The sequence below is a fragment of the Akebia trifoliata genome, chromosome 9 (assembly GCF_017979445.1).
Source record: "Akebia trifoliata isolate Shusen 1 chromosome 9, ASM1797944v1, whole genome shotgun sequence".
In the NCBI taxonomy this organism is placed as follows: Eukaryota; Viridiplantae; Streptophyta; class Magnoliopsida; order Ranunculales; family Lardizabalaceae; genus Akebia; species Akebia trifoliata.
In genome coordinates, this window is record NC_141383.1 from 5971253 (window position 1) to 5984210 (window position 12958).

Below are 12958 nucleotides of genomic sequence, written 5' to 3' on the forward strand. Positions count from 1 at the left end.
ACCATTTTAACATAAGATGAATATCTTCAAACAATGCAAAGCACATCACATGAAAAAGTGATACAAATAGCAATGCAAACAACATCAAATGTAAACATGTCACTTGGACATTTCAGAAACTGTAACAAGGTTCAACAAATCATTTCTGAAACTAGGGACTTCGAAAAAATTTCTGCTTTTATCCATGATCCAAGCACATGTATAGAAAAAAAAAATTATGAAGAAGAAAGGAAGAGAGAAAAAATTAATATATAAAAAAACCATTGTAACTTTGGAACAAGTTATAAGTACATCGGTTATAGGTCTATCATTTATGAGATGTCGCATGTAAGAAGTAGATGATGTATGTGTTGCCAACGTGACAAAGATCTGATCAAGTGGCCACATTGTGATAAAATTCCATGTGCATGTTGACATTATCAAGGACATGAATGATGATGTATCTATCGTTAACAGGGATTGTTAAAAGACCTGCCACAAGGCCTGTGAGGCATGCACCCTGAGTAACAAAAAAAGCAATTTTCGAAAAAGAGAAAAAAGTCATATTTAATTCGCATTTGATAACTCTCACGATAAAAAAATATATGCAACTTTGTAAAAAAATGGGGGGTCAAGTTTTAAACATTTTTTTTTTTTTCAATAAAAAGAATAGAAATGTAGGACTGGTTAATTTTTGTGGCCCTATGGTTCTTTGTGATTTGGTACACAAATGTTGTTTAATATGGGATTTGTTGATTATGTCTTGGTTTTTTTTAGCATCATAAAATGCATAAATATTCAATATTTGCTCAAAAATATATTGAGAACTTAAAATCGTCTCTAACCCCATCACAAATGGTTTACAAAAAATGGACGGTCCACGATTTTTCAACTTGTAAACATGGGGTTAGAAGTTTTGGAATGGGCTGATTTTTGGTGAGGATGATCTCTATGGTGAGGAGATCATCCTCACCAAAAATCAGCCCATTCCAAAACTTCTAACCCATGTAGGACAAAACATGTTGGGCAAATTGTTGGGCAAAATGTTGGGTGCTGAACATTTCCCATATATATATATAGGTTGGGTTCAAGAGCCAATAACATAGCCAACATGTTTTGTCCTATATGGGTAAGAAGTTTCAAAATGGGCTGATTTTTGTGAGGATGATCACTATAGTGAGGAGATCATCATCAAAAAAATCAGCTCATTCCGAAACTTCTAACCCCATCAAAAGTGGTTTATAAATTAACAGTAAAAATTGACGGTTCACAATTCTTCACCTTGTAAACTGGGGTTAGAAGCTTCAGAATGGGCTCGTTTGTTGTGAGGATGATCTCCTCAATGTAAAGAGCATCCTTACAAAAAATCAGCTCATTTTGAAACTTCTAGCCCATATAAAAAAATGTGTTGGCTATTTTGTTGGCAAGTTATTGGCTCTTGAACCTGACCCCATATCTATATATATATTGATAGCACTAAGCAAAGTTTCGGATTGGGCTGATTTTTTGTGAGGATGATCTCTATTGTGAGGAAATCATCCTAAAAAAAAAAATCAGCCCAATCCGAAACTTTTAGGTTATATAGTACAAATTTTGGCTCCCAACATTGGTTGCCGAGTACTACCAATATATATATGGGGTCAGGTTCAAGAGCCAATAACGTACCAACGAAATAGCCAAAGAATTTTTTTCTTATATGGGTTAGAATTGTGAGGATGATCTCCAACTTAAACCCCATCAAAAGTGGTTTACAAATTAATGGTAAAAAATTGACAATCCACATTTTTAAATCACTTTTGATGGGGTAAGAAATTTCAGATTGGTTTGATTTTTTGTGAGTATCATCTCCTCACCATAGTGATCATCCTCGCAAAATATTAGCTCAATTTGAAACTTCTAGCTCATATAGGACAAAGGCGTTGGCTCCGAGTTGGCTCCCTAACATTGGCTGCCAAACGGGATCCCATATATATATATATATATATATATATAGAGAGAGAGAGAGAGAGAGAGAATCAAAACAGCTTAAAACAAATAGAAGAAGAGAATAAGAGAAGAATAGAGGAGGAGAAGATTGGAGAGAGAGAGAGAGTTGAACACAATAATTACAATAGGGTTCGGCTCCTCTAATATATTAAAAGTACTAATAAGAAAACATGTGGGGCCCACCCCATTAATTAATTACATACGTAAATAGCAAAAAAGGGAAAGGGGGGCATAGGTCTACCACACATAATAGAAAGGGCCCATAGGGCTGTCATGTATAATAGAAACAGCACTAAGGGCTGTTGCACAAGAATTATGCAGAATTCTAACACTCCCGCTCAAGCTGGAGCATGCATATCAAAGATGCCCAAGCTTGGTACATAAAGAAGAAAAAAGTACGTGAGATAAAGGCTTTATGAGAAAATCAGCCAATTGATCATTCGACTTGACATACGAAGTGATAATCTGTTTACGCATGAGTAAATCCCCAATAAAATGACAATCAACTTCGATATGTTTGATACGCTCATGAAAAGCAAGGTTGCTAGCAATAAAGGTGGCTACTTGATTGTCACAATGCATAGGTAATGGAGCTTCAACACCTGTGTTGCGAAGAAGAGAATGAACACATAACATCTCAAAAGCAATGTGGGCCATTGCAAGATATTAAGGTTCAGCACTAGAGCGAACCACAACATTTTGCTCTTCTTATGCCAAGTAACAAGATTTTCACTAATAAAAGTGCAATAACCAGAGGTGCATCAGCAATCAGAATGACCACCGGCCCAATCAGCATTAGAGTATCCAAAAATAGTCAAGGAAGAGGAAAGACGATACAAGATACACTTTCTAGGAGCACCCTTCAGATAGTGTAGAATGCGACAAATAGCTTCCCAATGAGGCTATCGAGGGGCATGCATAAACTGACTGACCACTCCCACTACATAAGCAATGTCATGACGAGTAACTGTAAAATATATGAACTTGCCAACCAACTGCCTGTACCTCCTATTATCCTTAAAAGTTTTCTCATGTTCAACATCAAGCTTGATAGAAGGATCCATGGGAGTATAAATGGGACGAGATCTTAGAGTGCCCGTCTCAGATAATAAGTCCAACACATACTTGCATTGCCATAGAATGAGCCATCCTTGCAACGTGCAACCTCAATCTCAAGGAAATAACAAAATAGGCCCAAGTCTTTTGTATGAAACTATGTACTCAAATGAGCCTTCAACTGAGCAATACCAACAAAGTCACCACCAGTTATAATAATGGCATCCACATACACAAAAAGAACAATAGTACCTGAGGTAAAATGTCGAGAAAATACAAAATGATCAGAGGTGGAACACTGAAAACCACACCAAAACACCGCAGAATTAAATTTGTCAAACCAAGTACATGGAGACTGTTTCAGTCCATAGAATGCCTTCTTCAACCTACACACAAGATGTTATTTCCCTTCAACTACATAACCTAGGGGTTGATCTATATACACTTCCTCTTATAAATCTCCATGAAGAAATGCATTTTTTATGTCTAGTTGATAAAGTGACTAGTTAAAACTTACTGCGACAAATAGAAGAATTGTAACAGAGTTGAGACGAACAACAGGTGAAAAGGTCTCACAATAGTCTACACTATAAGTCTAAGTATACCCTTAGCCACCAATCAAGCCTTAAGACGGTCAATAAAACCATCAAGTTGATACTTTACTGTGTACACCCAACGACAACCAACAGTGGTCTTCACGGAAGGAAAAGTGGTGAGATCCCATGTTTGATTCTGATAAAAAACATTCATCTCATCATCCATAGCAAGTTTCCAGCCAGAAGTAATCAGAGACTGACGATAAGTACTAAGAACAAAAATAATAGACAATGAGAATGCAAAAGAGTGAAAAATAGAGGAAAAACAATGAAAAGATACTAAATTAGAAATAAGATTTGAGTGTAGGAACGAATACCTTTCAGAAACAAAATAGATAACGTGGAGGATGAGAGTGATGTAGGAGGATGTGGAAGGTCCTTAGAAAAAACAAAAGGTGGAGGATCCTCAGGAGATGATTCGACTGCGACTGGACCATGAGATACAATTGGGTGATGTTGAGAGCGCTAATAAACCTACAAGTGAAGAGGAGAAGAAACTGGAAGGGGAACAACAAGCAAAACTAACTCCCCCTGACAAGAATGAACCAGATCATAATCAAAATGATGACCCACAGTGGAGAAAAAAGATGTAGACTCAAAAAAGGTGACATCAACACTAGTATAATATCGACGCCCCATAAGATCATAACAACGATAATCCTTTTGAGTTCGTGAATAACCCAAGAAGACACTTAACAACTCGAGAAGACAACTTATCATGACCTTTTCCAAGAATGTGGACGAAGGACACACACCCAAAGACACACGGAACAAAAGAAAATGACTTGGCCTTAGGATATAACAAACAGAAAGGAAGTTTGGTTACCCAAAACAAGTGAGGGAACGCGATTAATAAGGTAATAGGAAGTAAGAACACCATTGGCCCAATAAGGTTTAAGACTGACATACTAAACAATTAGGTACGAGTAACATCCAAAGGATGACGAAGTCTACGTTCAGTGATACAATTCTATTGGAAAGTATATGGGCATGTAGTCTAATGGATGGCCCATGGTTCTGCAAAAATCAGACATACAGTTTTGGGTATATTCAAGAGCATTGTCAGAACGAAAAATATTAACACAACGTTCAAACTGAACAAATATCTCATTACAAAAGGTTAAGAAAATTTTGGGGAGTTCATAACGATCTTTCATTAAAAAAGAAAAGTCATTCTAGAGTAATCATCCACAAAAATAACAAAATAAGAAAAATCAGAAGTACTATTTATTCTTGTAGGACCCCAAATGTCCAAATGGACCACATCAAAAGGACTCAACTGACGAATATCTAAGAGGAAACTACTACGGTGATGCTTGCCTAACTAACAAGTCTCACATTCTAATACTGAAATTGGACTTCACATGGGAACAATTTGACACAACTTCTGCAATGATGGGTGACCCAAGCGATAATGCCACTATAGAGGGAAGATGGAAGCACTCAAAACGGGAACTGGCTCATCACAATCGAGAAAATATAGCCCATTCCATTCATTCCCTGAACCAATCACCTTATTTATTTGAGGTCTTGAAAAGCACAATAGGTAGGGGAAAATGTTACAGAACAGTGTAGTGATTTTGTTAGTTAACTTACAGATAGAAGATTAAAAGGAAAGTCGAGAACAAATAAACCAAAAGTGCGTGTCATGGGATTGGTAAGATGAGGATCACCAGTGCTCAGGACAGGGCGAGAAGAACCATCAGCCAAAACAATATGAGATCGAGATAAATGAAAATTAGAAAAAGAAGCAGATACCAAACATGTGAGTATTAGCACAAGAGTCAATAACCTAAGAAGAGGATGGGGATCGAGCAACTATACAAGAAAAATTACCTGTATAGACCATAGTTGTTGTGAGAACAAATGAAGAAGAAGATAAACCTGACAATTTCTGAAGAATCTCACTAATTTGAGTATTAAAATCGTCCAAAGACTCAAAATCAGTAATCGGTGGTCTAAAAGCAGATGGTTGAGTAACAGATGTAAAAGATATATCAACAGATGGATTATGGGAATAGTCAGGACGTCCCCATTTGTCCCAACAATAGTCCTCGGTATGTCATGTCTTACCACACTAGTTGTATTTCCAATTTGACCTATCAGTACCACTACTTAGAACCCCACGGGTTCCACCATGACCATCCCAATTACCACTACGACCACCACCGTGAGTACCGTCGTGGCCATGATGAGGAGTCCCACAAGTACCATCACTAGTGACTAAGGTTGATGACTCCTTAATAGAAGGAGTTGGGTGCATAAGTACCCTTTGAAGTCAAGAATATGCATTCGCTGCAATAAGAAGTCATTCACCAGCCATAATTTGATCCTTGAAGATATTGTACTTCGAGTTAAGAATGGACAACAGCAATGTAACTTGAAACTCTTCCCGTTGACGTCGCAAAACTTCAAAATCAGTGCTTAGGGATTGATATAGCAATAGTTCTCCCCACATACCTTTCAGATTACTGTAATGTTCATTCAAAGGTTTATCACCCTATTTGGTAGTGAACATGGACTCAAACAACACAAACACTCTAGTCCCATTACTCTCTTAAGAGCACATATCTGCAAGACAGCTCCAAATCTTCTTTGCAGTATCAAGGAGTTGGACATTGGAAGCCACAGATGGTTCCATGCTTAACCAAAGTCAGGTCATAACCAATGAATTTTCACTTCACCAATCTTCATAGTTCTTTGAATCCTCGGAAAGAGGATCTTCAACAAGGTACTTAGCTTTCTTCTTGGGTAAGGACACTTTTGTTACATGGGACCAAGAATGATAATTATTTTCATTCAACCGTACCGAAATAATCTGTTTAATCGAATCATCACTTAAAGAGCTACGTTCATCCATTAGAACAACCACGAAGAGAAACAAATACGGAATGAGGGAGACAACAACCGATGTAAAAAAAAAAACCTAAGAGAGAGGAGGCAAAGGTATGAGACGTAAAAAAACTCCACTGATTTTGGGTAAATCAAAAACCCAATTTCGACCAAAAGAAGCCGACATAAACACCACACACCGCAATTAAACCTTTGAAAAGGTCTGAAAAATAACACCACGCAGCCCCAAAACTCATTCACACATAACCAAACCCTAGATACACATCTAGGGTTTATCTTGCACCACCACAACAAACCGAAGTTCATTTCACTAAAAATACTACAGGAAAAAAGTTCAACTACAAAAATAAAGGCTTAAACCGCCAAAAAATAGGAGAGAAGAAAAAATACGTTGCTCTAATACCAAGTAGAGAATCAAAACAGTTTAGAACAAATAAAAAAGGAGAAGGAGAGAGAGAGCAAAACACAATAATCACAATAGGGTTTGGCTCTTCTAATATATTAAAAATTACTAATAAGAAAACATGTAGGGCCCACCCCATTAATCAATTACATACATAAATGGCAAAAAGGGAAAGGGGGCCCATAGGGCTTTATTAAAAACGTAGGCTCGCCTTTTGCATTTTGAGGCATTTTTTATTCTTGAATATGCACACCCCATGGATGAAGAGGAAGACATAGCCAAAAATAAATAATGAGAAAAAAAAACCTTACTTGATTCTTTGATGAATATTTCCCAAATCGTTACTCACTTCTCCAACAATATAGTTTTAGATGCTTCAAATCAACTCAAAAAGTTGATTGTAAGACGAAAAGAAACAAAACAAATAAAGTTTGGGTTGATTTGGATGGAGTTTGGAAATATATTTTTTTAAATCCACACAAAATCAGAGTTTTTTTTTTTTTTGATCGGTAAAATCAGAGATTTTAAGATTTTGTTTTCTTTAAAAGGATTGGATAAGGGTTTGTTTAGGGTTTCAGCCTATATGGTGTCTTTGATTGCACTTGTAAAATCAGTTTTCCATGTGTTTGATTGGTTTTTGTCATGGAAAATGGCTGTTGATCATCTTTCAAAAATCTAGCAAAAAGGGAGGCTTCTTTTATTCTTGAAATAAACAAACCTCGTAGAAGAAGAGAAAGATGTAGCCAATAATAAATAATGAGAAAGAAAAAAAAAAAAACCCTTAGTTTAATCTTTGATAAATATTTTCCAAGTTCTTACTCACTTTTCCAACAAATAGCTTTCGAAGCTTCAAATCAACTAACAAAGTTGATTGTAAGAGAAAAGAAACAAAAATAATAATATTTGGGTTGATTTGGATGAAGTTTGGATTATTTGCACATACACACACACACACAATATCAAATATTTTAAGTTTCTTTTCTTCAAAAGGGTTGATAAGGGTTTATTTAGGGGTTTTAGGATAAAGGTGCGTTTAATTGCACATGGAAAATAGGTGGGAAATCCATTTTCCATGGAAAATCACCTTTTACATGTGCTTTATTGGTTGTCATTATGGAAAATGATTTTTCACCCTCTTCTAAAAATCCAACAAAGAGTGGATTTCATTTTCCCAACTATCACCAGGATTTCATTTTCCCAACTATCACCATGGGAAAATGAAATCTAACCCCAAAATCCCACCCCAAATTAAAACTCTAATCTCTTTTCTTCCTTTTCTTCCTCACTACCACCACCACCACAATCGTCCCATTTCCCTCATCACAATGCCGTCATCTCAATCACCCTCCTTTTCTCCCTTCTTCTTCTTTTTCCTCCTCCCCCTGCCCCACCCCTACTTTACCTCCCTCTCTCTTCCTTCTTCCTTCTTTTTCCCCCTCCTCCCTCAATCCCACCCTTGCTTCATTCCTCAAGTTCCATTGAGTCATCAACCCCCCATGACAGTTAATGTCATCATGTTTGTTAAAATTTTACCTTACCATATTAGCAGTATACATAACTGAATTGAATAAATAAAATATGCAACTGGAACAAGTAATAAATTACTTCAAATGGTAAAAAAGAACTACCTCATGGACATATTATTTATCTAGTATTTGGATAAGCATTCCTAAAGACATAATTCTTTTGTCTCCTTTGCTTGAATGTAATAGCACTTGAAATTTGGATAGTTCTAAGAATTAGACTTAAGAAAATAAAATGAGGAAACATTCTAGAAACCTTAGACTAGTTAAAATTTAATGTTTTAATACATTTGAGTATCATTCGGAGTCCTACAAGGCAACCACTAAATGCTTTCATAAGTTGAATAAATATTCTTTATTTCTTTTCACTCATATCCATTGTTGCGGCTACTTCAATTTTATTTATTTTTTTATAACTAAATGGAAATGATCAAGATGACCACAACAAACAAAAGGCAATAGCCCCACAAAAGACCCAATTACGTGGATAGGTTACAAGCCCATTCTCATCCCCCCACAAAGTCTTCAAAGAAAATCCCTTTGGATTATTCATAGATTTTGCAAAATGGTGAAGATAATATCTTGAACCGAACTCTCCCTAACTTCGAACACCCGCGTGTTCCTCACCTTCCAAATTCCCCAACAAACAATAAAGGGGGCCATACTTCATAGTTCCCTCTTGAAAGCCAAAAAATATGACCTGAGAAATAGCCAAATTTCAAACAATGCCCAGACATCTCAAGGGGAGCACCAAGAAACACCAAACAAAACTAAGAGATGCGACCAAATTTCACAAGCCAGCCTATAATGTAGGAGGTGGTTCACTGACTGTTGCAATTTGTGACGTCTGACTCCTTAATTTTGGGGGGGTGAGAATCCATCATTTGGAACAATCAAGGCAATAAGAGTCTATCCTACTTCTTCCTAATAGGGATGACAGATTACATACCCTCCCTCCCCCTCTCTAATTATTTCTTCTTTGCTTCATACCTAAAACCTTTTGCAAACTCCATCTTCCATTTTGAAATCAACCCCATCATGTAGCAATCAAATACTTCAGAATATTCATTAATAGAACCCTAGAAAACCTCCCCACCCCGTTGCAATGTCCCTAATCAATGCATCGATCCCCAAAATTCATTATCTTAACACTGGTTAAACCCATCATCTTTGTTTTCCAAAAAATTTGACCAACACTAGGGGGTTAACAATTTAACATGCACAATATACTCTAACCATTATTGTTAGAGTATACGATACAACAATATGGTACATGACATACATTGACTCGTATTCCATGTATCTCATCCATAATTTAAGGTTGTAATGTATAATCGGTTGTGGTAGAAATTAGGAGCATAAGTAAGATCATGTGGCTCATAGAAGAATCTCATTGGAGAGGTTTAAGATAAAAGGAAACTAGAGATCATGATACATAAGTGAATGAACTAGGGAGGTTTATAAAGATAGGAAGGTGTGATCTTTATTGAAGAAAACTAAGGTAATAATAAAAAAGAAAAAATAAAGGATTTACTTCCGATGATGATGGTAGCTTAATCAATGATACCATGTAGAATATGATTTATTGAGAATTCTTGGATGACAATACATTAACCCTAAATGGATTTATATAGAAAATTACAAAAGCCAAATATAGAATAAATCTATACCTAATCCTGACTTTCCTAATCTTATCAATATTATTTCTAATTTTTACTACAACCTTCTATACATCACAACCATCCATTATGGATGAGATACATGGAATATGATTCAGTGTATCTCATGTACCATATTATTGCACCATATACTCTAACAATTGTTAAGAGTGGTTTATAATTATATTTCAGATCCCAATAACCCTAACAACATACCTAACTCTACCCTAGTCCCTTTAACAATCCCCACCATTCTATAAAAACCTAATCTATCATTAAGAAATACAAGAGCTTAACATCCACAATTATGCACAGGGAACCTCACAAATTGACTTCTAGTAAGTAATTTTTCCAAAATTTTGAATAATGTAATGTCTATGATATAGTGATTAACACTTTTTTTTATAGATAAGACTTTGACGAGCACACAATGTCTATAATTCAAGATCAATCCATTCAACACCATTGTGACATGAACATAATCAATACCAACAAAAGCACCTAGGCGACAATGGACCAGAAAGTTAAGCACTAATCTCTTTGGGTTGTAATAAACCACCATGCTCTACAGCTGCAATTTAAGGCAGCATTCACATTGCTACCCTTCTTTCAATGTTTGAACCAAAGACATGGTGCTGGCTCTGATACCATTTGATCCGAATCTAACCAATTACATGTACACCACAAGAACATAGGTGACGATGGCGTGGAAAGTTAAACCCTTCTTGTTTGGGGTCATACAATATTTTCATTCCTTTGGAAAATCATTATTTCGCACCGAAAAGAATTTCCTTCTCATCATAAAATCCAGTATTTCATCTACTGAAAAGAATTTACTCATGTTGGTTCTAAAACCACTATATCATCTTGTCACACACCCTGTCAATACCAAGACATATTGATGGCTCTTGTACCATTTGATTCCAATCTAACCTATTAGATTTACACCATAAGGACCCAAGCAAACAATGGTGTAGAAAGTTATGCCCTTGGGGTCATAACTTATCTTCATTCCTTGGACAAATCATTATTTTGACCACCGAAAAGAATTCCCTTTATCATCATCAAAAATTGAAAATTTAATGTACTGTGTTTCATCTATCCATATCAACAATGATTTTAAAAACCCTGCATCTCATCTCGCACATCATACCGATACCAAGTTGACTCATTCGAGCCACCTAATCTCAGACCATTTGAACTTTTTAAAATTGTTAATTAATATATATATTTATGTTCAAAAAATTAATATTTTTCTATTATAACTTAATTAGTAGATGATTAGTCACAAAATCTTATTTTACATAGATAACAAATATTTATTTATATCGGAAAAAAAACACACACACACACACACAAAACCAACATTGTGTACTCAAAACCCAAACAAAACTGTAGAATAATGCAACAATTGAACCCAAAAATAATAATAATAATAATACACACCTGAGGAATTTCAGCCACGTACTGTCGAGGATTTACTTGCCTAACGGAGAGTTGACAATCCTTTACAAAAAATTAAATTAAAATTAAGAGACAGAAAGAAAGAAACGTTACAGTGAATCAATCGAAGAAGAAGAAGGAATGAGGATACCTTAAGAAGATCAAGGGTCTCAGCAGCCATTCGACCTTTACTGGGCAAACCCAGACGAATTTCACTTCTTTCCAAGGGGATAATCTTCTCGTTCACAAATGTGAGAGGAGATATGGAGGAGCAACAAAGAATTGTGGGTTTAACAGAAAAAGAAGAAGTATGAGTAGGGATTGAAAAATTGCAGAGAGAAGAAGGGATAGTTGCAGAAGAAGGATTGCATTGTAGGAAAGTTTGGAAGCTGGAGGCCATGGCTTCTCTTCTTCTTCTTCTTCTTCTGCTTAGTAACCAAGACCAACTTCAAAACCCTAAATGTTATTCAGAGAAGGAGGCTTCCGTACCAATATTCAACCGGTCTTCAAAATGTAAGTTACCCCACCTTTCTTTGTCACTGTTCAAGTCATCAAATCTAGAGGGGTGAGAGAATTTTGGTCCACGCTATTTGCACCCATTTTTATGCTCATTGCACCCTTTTTCCTCTCTACATTCCACACAAAGTGTTTTTAAGTGGGAACCGTGAGCACAAATGATGGGTGCAAATAACCTTCTCCAGAGAATTTTTTAAGGTGACGTGTTAAAGGCACTCCAATTATTACTTAGGGCACCTTGAACAATTGACCTTATTTTTGTCTTATATAAGTTAAAAATTTTTAAATGAGTTGAATTTTTGTGAGGATGATCTTTATGAGAAGGTCATCATCACCAAAAATCAGTTCATTTTAAAACTTTTAACCCTATCAAAACAAGTTGAAGAATCGTGGATCGTTCATTTTTTTTAAGATGATCTCCTCACCAAAATTAGTTCATCATGAAACTTCAAACCTCCCAAAAAAATGAATAATCCACGAGTCTTCAACTTGTTTTGATGGGGTTAGAAGTTTCAGAATGGGCTGAATTTTTATAAGGATGGTCTAGTCACCATAAAAATCATCCTTATCAAAAATCAGTCCATTCCGAGACCCCATTAAAACAAGTTGAAGAATCATGGATCATTCATTTTTTTTTTTTAGATGATCTACTCACCAAAACTCAGTATATTTTGAAACTTCTAACCCCATCAAAAAAAAATGAACGATCTACAATTCTTCAATTTGTTTTGATGGGGTTAGAAGTTTCAGAATGGACTGATTTTTTGTAAGGATCATCTAGTCACCATAGAGATCGTCCTCATAAAAAATCAGCCCATTCCGGAACTTTTAACCCTCATAAGACAAAAACTTTGGCTATGGAGGGTGCCCTAGTTAATAATCCAGGTGCCTTTAACAGTTTCTTTTTAAAGGCCTCTCTAAATCGCTATTCACATTTTTCATGTA

General features: G+C 35.9%; 1 protein-coding gene across 1 annotated transcript in view; it reads right to left on the reverse strand.

Moving 5' to 3' along the window:
• LOC147394201 (ATP phosphoribosyltransferase 1, chloroplastic-like) overlaps nucleotides 1-12031 on the reverse strand; it is a 28801-nt gene extending 16770 nt beyond the window's left edge. The window contains exons 1-2 of the mRNA XM_086453113.1: nucleotides 11649-12031; nucleotides 11501-11560 (exon numbers count right to left, since the gene is read on the reverse strand). Coding sequence (XP_086309239.1) covers nucleotides 11501-11560; nucleotides 11649-11897 — 309 coding nt within the window. The 5' untranslated portion in view covers nucleotides 11898-12031. The remainder of the gene's footprint in view (nucleotides 1-11500; nucleotides 11561-11648) is intronic.
• Between the last annotated feature and the right edge of the window lie 927 nt (nucleotides 12032-12958).